The following is an 18,153-nucleotide window of genomic DNA, read 5'->3' as shown; positions in this document are numbered from 1 at the left end:
GTGCATCTGGGCGCCTCTGGCTCGGGGAGAGCGATCCGCGAGCAGACTGCGGAGTCTGCCAGGAGTCACTCCTTTCATGGAAAGCCAGCCACTGGCAAGGGTACCTCCCTCCCCCGTCAATGTGCTCTGGGCTGAATCTCGGGTGCGGGGCAGGGGGGAGCAGGCAGGGCAGAGGCTGTCCCTGGAGCGGCTTCCTGTCCCAGGGCTCTGAGAATCGCCCTGCCATCAGAGTCCGCTCCCCTAACCCCCCTCCCACGCCCGCAGCCCCCTCCGGCAGTCTGGGGATCTAACTGGGCCATGTAAACCGGCCACTACCCACCCCAGAGCGGGGGCGATCACACACCTAGCCCTTCCCGACCGCTGGGAGATCACCGGGGGAGGGATTAGCCCCTGAAAGTGCCCCGGAGCGGAGTCTACCTGAGCACAGGCCTGCGCTCTGGGGTCCCCCTTCCTGTTCAGTGAGCTGCGCAGCGGGAGTCCGAGCTCACTGTCCCAAGGGGGAGCCGGGGGGCACGGGGTTTAGGAAGCAGGCGGCCAAGACTCAATTAATCCTTAGTTAGGGAGCTAATCTCATTAGCCCTTGGCCAGATGTCTCCGTAATGGAGCCCAAGCCCTCTGCCGGGGGGTGAGGCAAGGCTGTCTCTGTCCGGATCCGAGAGAGCCGCTCCCACCGAAGTCCGGGCTGCCTCCCTCCCCAGCAGGGCGAGGCAGATCCCGGGCCCTGGGCCGCCGCTCTCTGGGCGCCCTGTGGGCAGCGCACACGGTCCCCAGTGCCGGCCCGTCAGCTCAGAGACTGGAGCCTCAGGCTCGGTGCTTGGAAAGGCCGGCCTCGCACTGGGGCTCTGCGATCGGCGCCCCTCTCCCTGTTTGCCCCTCCCGCACGTCCCTTCGACGCCACCCCAGCCCGGGAGCTGTTCGGCGCTGAAAGCCTGGCCGCGCCTCCCGGCCCGCCAGCTCGTGGGTACCTGGCCCCTGTGTGGCCTGGACAGCGCACAACCCCCCTGCGGGCAACAGCCGCTCACCCTGCTCCAGGGGCGGCTCCCGCCCCTCGGCTGTGTCCATGGGCACGGAGCTCGCGGAACGGAGGGCGGGCTGGGGGCAGAGATGGAACAGAGTCCCTGCCCCGCCCCGGCCACACCGGCTGCATAGGGGCCCCCCGAGCGAGGCCATTCACCCTGGAGCCAGGGCGCCCTGTGCCCTGCCCTCCACCGTGCACCTGGGGCCGCTGGCTTCTGGGACGGCGCCTCAGGCAAAGGCAAGTAATGGGGGGCATGACCCTGAGCTCCCGCCGCCCTGCCCTGCTCCCCCACCCAGTGATGTGCCAGCGGCGAGCCACAGGCCCCTCAGGCCTGGTGAGAGGGGAAAGTAGCCCTCGCAGCCCCCGTGATTGGCTGAGGCTCCATTACATCATGGTTCTGGGGCTGCCTCGCTGCTTGTTCTTTTTTTTTTTTTTTTTCCGCACGGGGGAGAAAAGTGGGCGCGCGCTAGTCAGCTCGAGAGGGCGGCACATCTGGGCAGGGCTGGGCGCGGGGCGGCCCCGGCAGGAGCGCTGGCCACGCCACGCCGGCCTGACTCCGGCTCTCTTCGCCTTCCCGGTGCAGCCCCAGCTGCCCAGAGGGAAATGCCCGAGGGAGGGAGCCTCGCATGAAGCGGACTGCGGCGGCCGGGGATCGTTCACTGTCCCTGGACCGGCCCCAGCCCTCCAGCCGCGAGCGGTTCCCGGCGGGCGGGAAGATGCACCATGGGCTTTGAGAACAGCACGGGCGCCGGAGCGCGAACGCCGTGGGGGGCGCCCGGTGAGTGAGCGGCTCTTCCCTAGCCTGCTGGTGCGGGGAGCCGGGATGCACAGAGCGATCCCCGGCCCGGGCGTTGCTGGCCTTTGCCCCGGGCAAGGGGGCGTCTCTGTTCATCCCTCAGCCTGGCTTCTGCTTACGACAGTGACCGGAGCGGGCGCCCGGGGTGCCCTTGGCCAAGGAGTTTGCAGGAATGGAGGAGGGGGAAGCGCAGATTGGATAGTGGGGGGTGATTCTCTTCCCCCCCCCCCCCGCGGCCCGCCGCCCACTCCCCAAGCGCCCTCTGCTCCTGGGCAAGGACGTGCCTGCTACTTTGGGCTGTAGTTAGACCGGAAGGAGGCGGGAGCAGCGAGGGAGGCGATCGGGCTGGGATCCAGGGATGGTCCCTGCACGCAGCGGGGTTCTCGGGGCAGCTGGCAGGCCCGGGCTCTGGCATTTCCCCGCTTTTCTAGGCTCGTCCGAAGAAGGGGACTGAGGTGCCGCGGTCGGGGAAGGGACGGGCAGGGTTTCCAGCGGCGGGCTGGGGACGCGCCCTCTCTCTGTCAACTTTCCCGGACTCCATTTGCCTAAAAATGGCTTTTCTGCGCTTCTCCCGCTGTCACTTGGCAACATCTGGGAAGCGGGGGCAAGGCAGAGGGAGCGGGCTAGAGCCGAGCGAACCGCTCCAGCAGCAGAGGGGAGGCGGGGGACCAACCAGCCCCGCTGCTCGGGGCAGCGCCCGCACTGAGATTTGGATTGCGCGGGGAAGGAAAGAGACACGATCGGTAGCACCTAATTCGGATCCAGGCTACAGCCACACTAGACGGGTACCCAGCGCAGGAGGCAGTTCTCGCCTAGGGGACCCTGCACTTCGGCCCCAGGGGCTGGCACTGGTCCCCTCGCCTTCCCCACAGCCCGCGGCCTCATGGGCAATCGCCGCTGGAGACTCTCCCCTTCTAACAGCACCCCAGCAAAGCACGTGGCACTCCCCTGGCTGGCCCCAAGTCTCGGTTCCCCGGGCGCTGGGGGAAGCTCTGGGGACACGGGAACACTTCCCCTCTGCTGCACCAGAGCCTACTCAGCCCTGGGCTCGGCGTAGCCCTGCTTTCGCCGGGCGTCTGGCCGCGGCTACCGCTAAGGAGCAGTCCGGGCGGTGGAGCCGGCAGCCCTGACTCTGTTACAGTTAGCGAGGACTCCGGGGTACAAAGGGCATAAATCAGGGTCGGGAGGACATGGGCCCGTGTCATTATCAAGCAAACCCGGGATCCTTCCTGTTCCCTAAGCCGGAGAGCAAGTGCCGTAGGCAACACCTTTGTTACAATGTGCTGGGCGCTGTACAAATTAGGTAGATACGGTAGCTGTCCGGAAGAGCTGACACGCTGATGGAGACAACAAAACAGGAAGGAAGGGGAGCGTGGAGGAAATACAAGGGGCTAGGCAGTTATTGGCCAAGGGTTTAAGGACCTGTGTGTGTGTGTGTACGCAAAGACATCGGGCAATCTGGGACGTGTAATCATGAGCTGGTGTGGATCATGCATTACTCTGTGTCACTGGTATGATATTAAAGAGCAGGACTGCGTGAACCTACCACTGAAGTATTGTAGAGAGGACAGCCGGGAAATATGTATTAGATACCCACCCCTTGCAGGGCACCCATTGTTCCTTTAAGTCCATTCTCCCCAGCGGTGACTGTCAGCTTTAAATGTCCCCACGAACGAAGAGGCTGGCATCTCCTTAGGAGATGACTCCGCTCCTTCACCGATCTCACAGTTTGGCTCCCGGTCACCATTCACTTCATGTTTCTTCTGCTTAATTTCATCTCGTTACTTCAGTTTTACCCACTGGGCTCATGCTAGGTAATTCCTGCCTTCCTTAGGTTTGAAGGTGTCAAGTAAATCAGTGGGGTCGGGTGACTGACAAGGTGGGACTAGACTATGATGTGTGAATGGATTGGAATTCTTATTTACTGTCACTTTAAACGACATTAGTTTCTTGTATTGTTCCTTTCAACTGCATCCCACCTGGAACTGTGGAAGTGGGTGACATCAGAATGGGCACCAGTAGGTGTTGTGACATCACTAGCCCTCAGCTTTCTGGAGCTATTGTTTGATGTGATGCTTCCATTTCTAAAAGACTCTTTCCCAGCAGGAAACTGTCTCAAAAGAGACTCCTCTTAAAATGAAAATTGCTCCCGCTGATTTCCTAGCAGAGGGATGATACACCTAGCAAGCGGGATCTCCTGCTCAGGCGAAGGGAAGGGAGGTGGTTCCTTTCAATCCAGGTTTATGCAAAGGACCCACTCATCCTTCTTGGCACACCGGAGGGGTATAAGCAGTGATTTAGCAGAGGATGATGCGCATAGATAAGGTGATCTCCTAGCCGATCTCTTTCCATTCCAATGATTCAGGGGTTCTTAAATCTTTTTGTGGCACTTTAAGGGAGAGATTGTTGTATGGCTGTCTCCCTCCTATCCGCCATTGTATGAGCCCCTCCTCCTCTTCCGTTCACAACTGTGCTGAGACCACCTCTCCTCCCCCTTTCACTAGGGTTCAGAGCATCTGTCTTCCCACTGGAGACCAGATGACTTCCCTGGGGCAAATGATGTTAGGAAAGTACTGAATCCTGTATTGCCAACCCCAAATGAAAAATGTCATGAGTCAGCCCCCAGTTGAGGGAGCTGGGCTCAAGACGCTCCTCTTTCACAGACTGCCAGTGGGACCTTGTCAGGTCACCTAGGCACAGCTCCACAAGGGCGTTTAGACTCTTAACTTTCACTGAAATCAATGGAACTTTGGAGCCTAAACACCTTTGAAGATCTGAGCCTTAGCCTCTCTGTGCCACCATTCCCTGTCTGCTGAAGGGTGATAATAGTACTGCCTGGTGGTGCTCTGAAGATAAATCCATTAGAACTTGTAAAGTTCTTGGATACTGCGGCAATAGTGGACATACAAGTATCTAAGGGTACATCTACACTGCAGTAGAACACCCACAGCTAACCTGCATCAGCTGGCTCTGGCTGTGGGCTAGAAAATTGCAGGGTAGACATTTGGGCTTTGGGTGAAGCCTGAGCACTGGGACCCTCTCCACTCAGGGGAGTCCCAGCACTTGGACTTCAGCCTGAGCCCAAAGATCTATACTGTAATTTTTATAGCCCTGTTAGCCTGACTCAGCTGAAATGGGCCAGACACTAGTGTTTTATTGCAGTATAGACATACCCTAGGCTGGTTAGATAGTTTCCTGGAGCTCGGGCTTTAAGTAAAACACCAGATATTGGAAGACTCATGATAAAATTGCAAGAGTTGGCAACCATACTGTATTATTAGTTGTTTTTTTTTTTATTTTGGCAGCTGGAAAGGAGGACCCAGCATCAGCCACCTCTCTCCGCAATTCAGTTTAGGAACCTCTTCAGTTATTCATAGTCCTTCCTAACCTGACCAGTGACATGCCCAGACAGAGGTTTCCAGTGTGGACTAGCAGTCACAGACTGCACTTTTACCAAAAAGCTGGAAAACTATGTTGTTGTTTTCATTGGCACACTTCACGTTAGCTCAACACCAACTAATGGCATCCATTCCCAGAGAACCAGCTAATACCAGTTCCTGCATGGGAGGGAGACACAGCCATTCCAGAGAACCAGCCAGTACCCATTCCCACATGGTGGAGTCATGTCCATTCCCAGAGAACCTGTGCGGTGATGAATCATCTCTGAACTAGAGCCTGATTAAGCCACGTGTGGGGCTGAATCATTTTTGTGCTAGGCACTAGCCAATCCACACGTCAGGATTTGGTTTAGTGACTCTCAGAGCAGATAATATAATAATAAATGGAGATATACCCATTTCATAGAACTGGAAGGGACCCTGAAAGGTCATTGAGTCCAGCTCCCTGCCTTCATTAGCATGACCAAGTACTGATTTTGCTCTAGATTGAACTCACAATGCTGAGTTTAGCAGGCCAATGCTCAAACCACTGAGCTACCACTCCCTGGGGAAATAGCCACTCAATCTGCCTAATGTCATGTCACTTCATGGCTTGGTACACTCCCCTGCTTGATAGCGGTGACAGGTACCACAGGCCTTAGCTTGTTCCAGCCTAGTTTGCCAGTCCTAGTCTGCTATTGACTCCTGATTCCAGCATTGATCACTGGTGCTGGTTCTTAGGCTGACTGCCACTGCACCAATCACTAGGCCTGGCCATCCATGTCTCAGTTTCTGGCAGAACTAGACAATACCAGTTCTGGCATGGTGGAACCAGTCAATACCAGGTCATACATGTATGTATCCAGTTGTATGAGACAGATATATTTAAAAGTGGAGGGTGGTGCTTCTGGCTATTAAGTTAGAGCTTCAAATAGAATGCTGTTCATATGCTAGTAGGGTGACCAGACAGCAAATGTGAAAAATTGGGACAGTGGGTGGGGGTAATAGCAACGTATATAAGAAAAAGACCCAAAAATTGGGACTGTCCCTATAAAATCAGGACATCTGGTCACCCTATATGCTAGTAGCATGGACTCCATCCTAGGCAGACCACAACTGTTATCCCAACAAAACTCTGTGGCATATACTATCTGAAATGGTGCTTGTAACAACGTCACCATTCCCCTTCCCCATTAACATCAATCTAGACAATCTCTCCCAGGGAGTAGAAATTACAGGACATTTATTCTGCCTACCTGGAAAGCCCACGCACAAAGGTAGGGCAATTGTCTCTGGCCAAATGTATTTACATTTAAAGCAATGTTAAGGTTACACATTCAGATGCAGAAAATGAGGGAGTGAAGAAATAAAAGCTCTCACGAGGGACCTAAGCACTTACTTGAAGCGCTTTGCTAAATCAAAGCCATAGTAACATTATCTTGCTCATACTGTACAGATTCAGGTGACATTTAATAGCATAACTATTAATCAAAAGTATTATGTGCAGTGTGAGTGAGTTAATATTACTATGAAACACTTAACTTTTGCATTCTATTATTATTATTATTTCATAGTGCACAAAGGCATGATGTCAAGTATCAGAGGGGTAGCCGTGTTAGTCTGGATCTGTAAAAGCAGCAGAGAATCCTGTGGCACCTTATAGACTAACAGACATTTTGGAGTGTGAGCTTTCGTGGGTGAATACCCACTTCGTCAGATGCAGGCATGATGGGAACTTTACAGAACTCATCCAAAATTACTGTCCATGCCTGAAAGAGAATGCAATGTAAATTTTAGATGAGTGGGTTGTGGGGGAAACATTGGGGTGGAGGATGGCTGGATGGGGAAGGGTAAAAGTTATTATCACAATGAGATAGATTGTTCTCTCATGTTAGGCACATGACCACCTCCATGGATTAATATGTTGTTTTAATACAAGAGAGCCTAACAGAAATGATTTAGTACTGGCATAATTCATTTATTACAGGCATTGCAGAAGGGGCAGTGTGTTTGTGTTTAAACCTGCCCTGACAAGATTCTAGTAATACACAGTGTTGGGAACCAAATAGGTATCTGAGAGAGAGAGAGAGAGAGCGTTTTTGCATTTAATTTCCTTGTTTTTAATAAGACAGCAAACACCCTATCCGCTCCGCTCCCCAAATGTGGGAAAGATACAAAAGGCCTCTGCATGTTGACACTGAAATTGTGCTAACTATGCTCTGGGGTTCCTCTCTCACTGAGATGTCTGGAGATCTTGGGAGTAGTAATCTAGGGTCACTGAAGTGAATGGGATTGGCAAATCCTGCTATTTTTTCTGCCAGGCTGGGTTAACAGGAAAGCAGCACCTCTAAAAAGAAAGCAGATGAGAGCATCAGCAACAGGAGTAGATAGAAATGTAAGCTATAATTTAAATGTGCCATCTTTGTATGCATGCTGCCAGATGCCCACACACAAAAAGCCATTTTGAGCTTGCATATGGGTAAATTAAGTTTAGCTAGCCACATGCAGGTGCACAGTAGGATTTTATCTCACATGGCCAACTGGTACTTTTACCCAGGGTCAGAAAATTGGGGCACCTTTTGGAGTATTGTGCTGTCAGTGTGACATGCACTAATTTGCTCCCCGAGATTTTCCCTAACACAATCTGGAAATAGTAACTTCTTGGGCAAAACAGGTAGGAGCTCCAACATTGACTGTCACAAAGTGAGTGGAGTGTTGGTAGGTTTTGCTATAACCTTAGCAGGTACCTCTTGAGCACATTCAGAAGTGATTTTTTTCAAATCACTTATGATTTCTTAGGGTTTATCTCCTTCTCTCCATGATTCCTCCATAGGGACGATTTAGATGTAACACTTAGGAGGACTTTTTATCCAGCCATATTTGAGTTCCTGGTGAGCATAACGAAATACTGGTTTCAATGGAAGTTAGGTGCCTAATCCCTTTGAGGATCTGGGCCTCAGTCCCTGTTCTGGGTTGAAGAATCATAAATCACCTCTTTGGTGTTCCTCTAAAATTGTTTAACTTTCAAAGAGTTCAAACTACCAGTTGAGAAACAGCAGGAATCCTCAAGCTATTCTGCCCAGGTTGCTAACCAGGTGTAGGCTGGATGATTGTAGCATTATTGCTCATTTATGTAATTAATGCATTAATTAGTTGAAACAAAGTGTCACTCTTGACCGATTCCAGGCATTTCTGGCCTTTGGGAGCACATTAATTCACATGAACTTCATTTAAACCTTTAGTTACTGGATTAACTCACTGTGCATACTGCCTCTCATTTGCACTTGCCAGCCTGCATATGTTCAGAGTAATTCATTTACTGAATTTAGAAGCAGGGTTTAGGCATTTCATAGGCATATTACTACTTGCCCATCTCCCATGACTCTGGGCCAGAAGCTTGGTGACAAGTGGTAGCAGGCTATGCTGCTGCTCCATGCCATGATTTTGCTCATCGCAGAGTGGCGGTATAATCAGACATTAATGTGGGTGCATAAAGCAGTGCATTTTCTCCTGAAGAGTCCCCAGTACATCTCATCTCATCTCAGTTACCCTGGTCTGCCCCCTCCTGCAGGAGTTCTGCCTCTTGTATTGAGAAGGGAGTAATGACAGCTGGAGGTAACAAATACAAAACCAGGCAAGAGTCTTCACTTGCCCACACTGATACACCCAAACACTATGTCCACAAGCCCTCTCTTTCCCCCAGACACCATCTGTGCACATGCCCTTCACACATACACCCACTTCAGTTTGTCACATCAATATAACTGAGCATGGGCCACAGTATTAATTTATTAAATATATTAATATAAAATCCTGGTTCATTTAAAATAGTGGCCTTTGGAGAATTGCTCTCTGTGAGGAGCCTCTGGTGGAGAAACTTGTATTCAGTGGCCTTGACTATGTGCCGCTGTTTACACCTGTAATGGTAGCATAATGCACCCACTTGAGCTCTAATGAAGCTCAGAGGCTTGAACTTGAGTGACGGCTCATCATACACTCATCTCACTTTACTTTGCCATGAAGATGAAGTTGACTATACTGTCAAAGTCCCCTAAATGTTGCTGCTATGGATACAAAGCCCTACTGCAATGACAACCTAGAGGTCACTAATGGAGGTCCTGCAAATAAGAGTCCTGTTAGTAACATAATCACTCTTTACCTGTACTCTGTGACTCCATCCTGTCCTACACCATTCCTGCTCTGCTCAGCTTGACTCAACTCTTCTCTTCAAATTGTGCAGCCACACACTGATCAGTGATTCCCACAGAATCTAGCTGGGTGAAATCTGCCCCATGCAAAGGATCTGTGCACTACTTAGATTTGAGAGAGAGACTAAAGTGGTGCATCAGCTTTTTGCTTGTCCTCTGCACAAGGGTAAATTTCATCCTATGTATGGAATGTGTTGGTTCTTGAGGTACCAAGGACTGAGTCACTTTATTAGCCCCCTGTCTCCAGCGTGAGGGACATTTGTTTATGCTTAGCTGGGTGTCAGCTCCCTGGCACCACCAGCCTGTTACTCACCCAAGCACTCTCCTGTGGGAAATGCTAGCACTTTGTTTGCAGATTAACAATAGGTATACCCCAGTCCCTGAGTCCCTTGGAATGAGCACCTTATCCACTGAACACTCACAGAAATACCAAGTATGCTGTCCCCAGGCAAACAATGTACACATCAGCTTATATGATTCAACTAAGATCAACCTCTTGTTTAATATCACAGCACTTAGATATACTGATAATGAAAACAAGGCTAAGTTGTTACCAAGGTTTCAAGAGATAGTGAGTAAGAATAATGGAACTAAAAGGTTACATATAAAACAAAATCATAACATGCTTTCTGAAGACTAACCTTAACAGGCTATCCTCTCAACTAAAGGAGTTTACCTCACCCCACAATATCCTCTGCAAAGTTTCAACAAAGGTTTGCTGAGATATCATTTTCATGAATATAAATGCACTGCTCATTTACTTGCTGGTGCAGGATAAAGTGGTGTCTTCTTTTCCTTTTACTTATATCTAGAAAGTTCATTGTCTATACTCAGTCAGGATAAGGACCCAGGGCTTATTTTCCTGTGTGCTGCTTCTCTACTGATTTCACATCTCCCCATTGACTTTGCATGTAAATGGGTATTCATTGTGTTAATTTACAATTCTTAATCTGCATCTCAACAGAGAGACAGGTGAATAAACATCCCTTGCCTCATAGAAAACCTGTTTGTCAATTCTGCCTTGATAACAGATTTTAAACTATCCATACAAAGTATTGGTATATACATTTCACAATGGTATTGACCAGCGTGTGGTCCTGGTTTTCATTTAAGAAATTCTCACATGATATTTTTTGATGACAGAATGTACCTACCAGACATGGGACATTCCTGTAACCCCCTTGTTAGTTGGCATTAAGGGGTTCTTCGATCAGAGGAGCCATGAAGAAATTCTTCTGGAAAGTTTTTACTTTAAGGTAAACCCCTGTGTAGTCCATATCAAACTGGATCTAAATTCCATGTTAAAGTTCTTGGATAATGTGGCACTCTGGTGCAGGAGAGTGGAAATTCTGTGGCACCTTCATGTACATTACAAAATTAAGTTTTTTAAAAAAGTGAATTAAATATGATAATGAATAATCCAGCCAGAACAGTAGGCTATGTCTTATCAATATTGATATTAAATTCAATTTATTTGACATCCCCACATTTGCAGTTTTCACATTGCAACAGAGTTTTGTATTGACAATGCCCAACTGCACAATAGAAGCTGTCAGAAAAGGGTTTGGTAGCTGGATTTGGAATCACTGGGTCTTTTGGTACAGGAGGTGGGTGGGAAGCCGTTTAGATTTGTAAAATAAACACATTGTTTTGATGTTTTGCAACAGTGTTCACCAGTGAAATAGTTAACAATGACATCTTTAGGTTACCAAGAGTTAATGCTCATTGATATGACCATAGCAATTCACATTTCTTGGAGTATTCTTTTAGGCTCTCTTCAAACACAGGAAAATTTTAGTGCATTGGCTACACTGTGGGACATTTTCAAGATTTTATCTGAAACAGTAAATTCTAGAAATATAGTTTTAAAAAAGTGAAACATAGATTTGGGAGTACTATTCTGGGTAAGGTGAATCTCACTGCCAATCCTGCACTTGCTTATTTCGCAAAATGTGAGGCCCTACTTTAAAGAGCTCTCCACACTTGAAAAGCGACCTGTGTTGATATTGCTTAGGCCCCCTGCACTGGTAATGAGAATGTTTTGACTCCTGTCTGGATGGGATCAATGCATTTTTAGTAGCTGTACAGAAAGCATGCTTGAGATTTAGAGTGACATGGTGTATATCATGATTACTGGAGTGGTGCTGAAGACAGTTTGATCCCATCTCTATTAACAGGTTGTGGGGGAGGAGGGGAATGGGGAAGTCCGGTTGTTGACAGTCGTGGGTTAGCAATAGATCGTTTTCCAAATGTAGAGAGTTCCCGAAACTGTCTAGCTCTGGATCCATCTTTTTGTTATATGTGTGTTCAGTGCCTAGTGGAAGGAGACCCTGATCCCTGACTGGGGTCTCTTGGAGTTACCATAATGGAAATAATAAATAAGTAATACTAGCTTTTATGCTCCATAGTAAGAAATAGCTTCACAGCTGCTACATTAACTCATAAAAGAAACTAGTTGGCTCTCCAGGTGAGAAAAGTTGCTAAATCTTTAGTTACTGGATTAACTCACTGTGCATACTGCCTCTCATTTGCACTTGCCAGCCTGCATATGTTCAGAGTAATTCATTTACTGAATTTAGAAGCAGGGTTTAGGCATTTCATAGGCATATTACTACTTGCCCATCTCCCATGACTCTGGGCCAGAAGCTTGGTGACAAGTGGTAGCAGGCTATGCTGCTGCTCCATGCCATGATTTTGCTCATCGCAGAGTGGCGGTATAATCAGACATTAATGTGGGTGCATAAAGCAGTGCATTTTCTCCTGAAGAGTCCCCAGTACATCTCATCTCATCTCAGTTACCCTGGTCTGCCCCCTCCTGCAGGAGTTCTGCCTCTTGTATTGAGAAGGGAGTAATGACAGCTGGAGGTAACAAATACAAAACCAGGCAAGAGTCTTCACTTGCCCACACTGATACACACTGAAAGGTCAAGACCAGAGACCTGAAGTGTCTCATTCAGCCATCCCTGGAGTCTGCCAAACAGCTGAGAAACTGGGAAAAATAAGTCAGGGGAGAGCAGGATCTCTTTTTAGAAAAAGCATCTTTATTCTACTAGGTAATGGAGCTGGGAATATTCATAACTATTTTCTTTTGTGCTTTTACTCATGCTGGCAATTTGGCATCTCATTATTTTCACACTTCCATGCCAGCTGCTACTAGAGTGCACCACTGCAGGAGTGCTAATGTTCATACTGCCTAGCAATAGAGTTTCCAGCACGATTAAGCTATTGCTGCTGAGACGCCCGGAGTCTGTGCCAGCATGCCTACATTGACCATTGCTGGAGAGCTCATTGCTGTAGCCAGCAGGAGCCACTAGGGAATGAAACAGTAACATATTTGCAAGAAATTACTTTTGGTGATTTTTTTTTCAAACCTGTAAAACTTTTGGGGATTCTTCTGCAGTGGCTATTTCCCACTCTATGATCTTTCTAGCTGAATAGTCTGAAAGTTCAATTTCTTTGCAATAACCCTCTAGAAAAGGAGGGAGTTGATATTTAAGGTATTGATGTTATTCATGGGCATACTTTTGTAGGGCCCATTTTAAAGTTATAATTATCCACAAGAGCTCAGCATCTAGAGACTTACCTGGGTTTTCTGATGCCAGGCCCCATATCGCTTTGTATGTTGTTAAAGGAAAGAAATTGCATGCCTGGTCCTAACAAAAGCAACACAAAAACAGCTGCTCTTCATAGCTTGAAGTTTGTGCATTCACTAAATTGTAACACTATCCTTGAGGACCACTTGGAAGCAGTTATAGCTGGTGCAGACTGTAGCCTCTTGATACTAGGCATAAAGAATCATGTTGCTCAAGTGCTTGCTCTGGCTTCTTATTTGATCTATGTTGAAGACAAAGAGTTGGTAATGACCACTAAAGCACTACGTTGTTTGGCTCCTTGCATCCTGACTCCACATCTACTGCTATATACACTGATGTGAGAGCTGGGATCGGATGTGCCAGTAGTAGCAGTCGTTAGACTGGAATGTCTGTGTGCTGTGACAGGGTATTTAGGGTGAGATCATGGAATGGGCCCTGGACTCTGGAATTTGCTTTCCCCAGCGTCAGATGGGGTTCCAGTTGCATAGAATCATGTATGTGTAGGACTGGAAGGGACCTCAACAGGTCATCTAGTCCAGTCCCCTGCACTCAAGACAGGGCTAAATAATAACTAGACCATTCCTGGCAGGTGTTTGTCTAACCTGTTCTTAAAAACCTCCCTAGGCAATTTGTTCCAATGCTTAATCACCCTGACAGGAAGTATTTTCTAATGTCCAACCTTAACCTCCTTTGCTTCTATTTAGGGCTTGTCTACACTGGCAATTAACAGCGCTGCAACTTTCTCACTCAGGGGTATGAAAAAACACACCTCTGAGCGCAGCAGTTGCAGCACTGTAAAGTGTCCGTGTAGACGGTGCCCCAGTGCTGGTAGCTGCACTCCCAGTGCTGGCAGCTACACCCCTTGCTGAGGTGGGTTTTTAGAGCACTGGGAGAGCTGCTGCACTGCGACCACACAAGGCACATTAAAGTACTGCTGCAGCAGTTCTTTAGCATTGCCAATGTAGACTAGCCCTTAAGCTCATAGCTTTTTGTCCTATCCTTAGAGGTTAAGAAGAACAATTTTTCACCCCCCTCCTTGTAGCAGCCATTTACATACTTGAAAACTGTTATCAAGCCCCCACCCCCCACTTTCTCCTCTCCAGACTAAACAACCCATTTTTTTCAATCTTCCCTCACAGGTCATGTTTTCTAGACCTTTAATCACTTTTGTTGCTCTTCTCTGGACTTTCTCGAGTTTGTCCACATCTTTCCTAAAATGTAGAGTGATGACATTTTCCCAAAGGAAAAACAGGACACCCTCAGGCTGGTCCAAGCCCCCTTCCTCTGCTCTGCCCTCCCATGCGTGGGGCCAGCCTCATCCCTCCCTGCCTCCTGCCCGGGCCCAGCCTGAGATCCCCTTCCCCACTAGTGCCAGGGGCTGGTCCAAATCCCCGGCTGCCTGCCTGTGGGGTTGGTCCTCTGAGTCCCCTGCCTCCTGTGATCCCTCTCCATCCTGCAACCTGCTTTCCCCCCTGTGCACGGGGCTGGTCTGAGACCTCCCTGCTTCCTGCCTGGGGCCAGCCTGAGGTCCCCCTCCCCACTGGCACCCAGGGATAGCCTGAGCTCCCCTACTGCCCACCCATGACCCCCTCACTCCCTTACATGTGGGGCTGGTCCTCTGAGCCCCCCTGCTGCCAGCCCGTGACTCTCCCCCACAACATCCTCCCCCCTCCTTTCTGGAGGGCAGGTCTGAGCCTCCCCTTCCCTCACCCCGTGTATAGGGCTGATGATCAGTTGGCAAGAGCAAACAGGACAAATGCCCAATTTTGTTAAAACAGTCAGGACAGACAGGACAGGGCCTAAAAAAGAGACTGTCCTGGCCAAAATGGGACATATGATCACCCCACTGAAATGTAGCTCCCAGAACTGAACACAATACTCCAGCTGAGGCCTAATCAGCACAGAGTAAAGTGGAAGAATTACTTCTTGTGTCTTGCTTACAACACTTCTGCTAATATATCTCAGAACGATGTTTGCTTTATTTTGCAGCAGTGTTACACTGTTGACTCATATTTAGCTTGTGATCTATTATGACCCCCAGATCCCTTTCCGCAGTACTCCTTCCTAGGCAGTCATTTCCCGTTTTGTATGTGTGCAACTGATTGTTCCTTCCTGAGTGGAGTACTTTGCATTTGTCCTTATTGAATTTCATCCTATTTACTTCAGACCATTTCTCTAGTTTCTCCAGATCATTTTGAATTTTAATCCTATCCTTCAAAGTCCTTGCAACCCCTCCCATCTTGGTATCATTCACAAACTTTATAAATGTACTTTCTATGCCATTATCTACATAATTTATGAAGATATTGAACAGAACTGGACCCAAGGCCGATCCCTGCAAGACCCCACTTGATATGCCTTTCCAGCTTGACTGTGAACCACTGATAGCTACTTTTGGGGAATGGTTTTCCAACCAATTATGCACCCACTTTATAGTAGCTTCATCTGGTTGTATTTCCATAGTTTGTTTATGAGAAGGTCATGCGAGACAGTATCAAAAGTCTTACTAAAGTCAAAATATACCACAGCTACCGCTTCCCCCCATCCACAAGGCTTGTTACCCTGTCAAAGAAAGCTATTATGTTGCTTTGACACTATCTGTTTTTGACAAATCCAAACTGACTGTTACTTATCACCTTATTATCTTCTAGGTGTTTGCAAATTGATTGCTTGATTATTTGCTTCATTATCTTTCCAGGTACTGAAGTTAAACTGACTGGTCTGTAATTCCCCGGGTTGTCCTTGTTTCCCTTTTTATAGACTGGGGGCTTGTCTTCACTTACATTTTATAGTGCTCTAACTTGCTTGCTCTAACTTGAAAAAAATCTCCCCCCTGAGTGCAGCCTGAGCACTTTAAAACACTGGTGTAGACAGGCACGGCTCTCAGCGCTCGGCGCTAATTCTCTCGTGGAGGTGGAAAGCAGGAATGCTGGGGGAGAGCTCACCCAATGCTTGCACACACTCGCACTTCAAAACGCTGCCATGGGAGCGTTCCCACGGAGGCATTTTGAAGTTTCCAGTGTAGACATACCCTGGCATGATATTTGCCCTTTTCTTGTCCTCTGGAATCTCTCCTGTCATTGTCATCCAAGAGTTTTCAAAGATAATTGCTGTTTGTTGCCATTACTGGCTTAGTTAAAGGCCATCAGTTCAGCCTTTAGAAGGTGACATTATTTGTTCTGCTTAACAGCCACATGCTGGGAATGAGTCTGTTTGTGGCGCCCCCTACATTTGGAATTCCCTTGTATTTATCATCCACCGACCACTTCACTCTCCTCATTCCAAGCTCTCCTCCAGGTTCATTTCTAGCTATAATAGCAAGTACTAACTCCTGAAAACACCTGGGAACTGAAGCTCCATGCAGGGAGCATTACTAATCCAAATTACCACATGACTACGTTGCTGTCACCCTCATCTTTCCTTGCCTCCCTGGCCCCCCTTTCCTATTACCCGTACTTATTGTGCTATGTCTAATATAGATCTTCAAGGCAGGAACCTGTAACCTACTGCTCAGAGGGCAGACCTATTTCTGCTGAACTGCCCTAGAACAGGTGGTCCTATAGCTTCAACCCAGGAGTATAAAAGAATTTGAGGTTCTATCTGAGGCAGAGGGAACTAGTGCAAAAGAAAGATTAGGCTGAGGTTTATATTTGTTGCCATTTAAGTTGTGTCACACTTTATATTAAGGGTCCATTTATAAATAGTTTGCAAAGGTTTAATAAATGAATAATAGATGTTTTAATAGCTGGTTAATCAATTGTTATAGATTATATGCTCCAGCAGGGCAATACATTATTTATAACAGTGGCTTGTAACCTATAATACCTTCTACTGATGTGCTTGTTAACCATCTCTAAAGCAGGCTGTTCATGTCTCTCACATTCGTATAACAATATAACAAAGAAACCTTAATATAAAGGGTGACCAAGTTAGCCATAAAGACAAACACAGCCAGAATGGTGGGGGGAGTTTGCAGCAAACCTAGTGTGTGTAACTGTTTTTGCCCATTTGCGATTCAAGTGACCAGTCAAGGTGTTCCAGCTGGGTGCAGAAATTGGTGATAATTAGGTATTTCTTTGATGCAGTTGTGTTTATTTACAAAGAATGCACAACATTCTGAGTGCAGAGGGAATCAAATAGCAGGAAACAGCTTCTTTTGCTCACAGCAGAAAGAGCACTCTTTTAGCCTGCTTGCTGGGCTCGTAAACCTCTTTCCAGGTTTCATCCAGGGTCAGCCACCATGCTTTCAGCTTCTCAGGGCATGGCTACACTTGCAGATGTAGAACGCTTTGAGTTAAACCAGCCTTCAGAGAGCGCAGTAGAGAAAGCGCTGTAGTCTGTCCACACTGCCAGCTGCAAGCGCACTGCAGTGGCCACATTAGCAGCTCTTGCAACGGCCACAGAGAGCACTGCATTGTGGTAGCTATCCCAGCATGCAAGTGGCTGCAACATGCTTTTCAAATGGGGGGGAATGTGACAGGGAATATGTTGTGTGTATGTGGGGGGAGAGAGAGAGGGTGGGTTTTTGGGGGTTGAGAGCATGTCCACATGCTGTCTTGTAAGTTCAGACAGCAGCAGACCCCTCCTACTCCCCCACCCCTCTCTCTCACACAAAGCATTCCACAGTAATGATTGCTTTGTCTCTGAGCAGATAAGCATGCCGGATGTCAGAAACGGAGCTTTCAAATGGCATATCTGCATTCCTGCAGTGATTAAAAAACAATTACAAGAGTGGCCACTTGACTTAAGGGGATTATGGGATGTTTCCGGAGGCTGATCAGTGCGGAGTAATGCAACACCTCGTTCACACTGATGCCCAGGTGTTTCAGCCAATGCGCACCAAGCGTTAATCTTCTCGCCAAGGTGGAGTACCAGGAGCACTCTAGCCGTGGAGTAAGAGCACTCTACATGCCTTGCCAGTGTGGACGGGTAGTGAGCAAGGGTGCCTGGGGCTGCTTTAATGGGCTCTAACTCGCAAGTATAGCCAAGCCCTCAGGCTGTCTCTCTCTCTCTGCTGTTTCTTCTCTGTTCTCAGTTTCTGAGATCTCTCTTCACACACACACACACACACACACACACAACACCCACACACACACACACACACACACACACACACACACACACCACACACACACACACACAACACTAGCCAAGAGCTCCT

At 48.3% G+C, this 18,153-nt stretch overlaps 1 protein-coding gene across 2 annotated transcripts in view; it reads left to right on the top strand.

Annotated features, from left to right (window-relative positions):
* Positions 1–1,508: 1,508 nt before the first annotated feature.
* Positions 1,509–18,153, top strand: part of CHRM4 (cholinergic receptor muscarinic 4) — a 43,443-nt gene continuing 26,798 nt past the window's right edge. For both annotated transcript variants that reach the window (XM_032775086.2, XM_032775085.2), the window contains exon 1: positions 1,509–1,796. In XM_032775086.2, the coding sequence (XP_032630977.1) occupies positions 1,742–1,796 (55 nt within the window). In that variant the 5' untranslated portion in view covers positions 1,509–1,741. The remainder of the gene's footprint in view (positions 1,797–18,153) is intronic.

This window comes from Chelonoidis abingdonii, chromosome 4 (genome assembly GCF_003597395.2).
Source record: "Chelonoidis abingdonii isolate Lonesome George chromosome 4, CheloAbing_2.0, whole genome shotgun sequence".
Taxonomy (NCBI): domain Eukaryota; kingdom Metazoa; phylum Chordata; order Testudines; family Testudinidae; genus Chelonoidis; species Chelonoidis abingdonii.
This window is presented reverse-complemented; position numbering and strand designations above follow the sequence as displayed.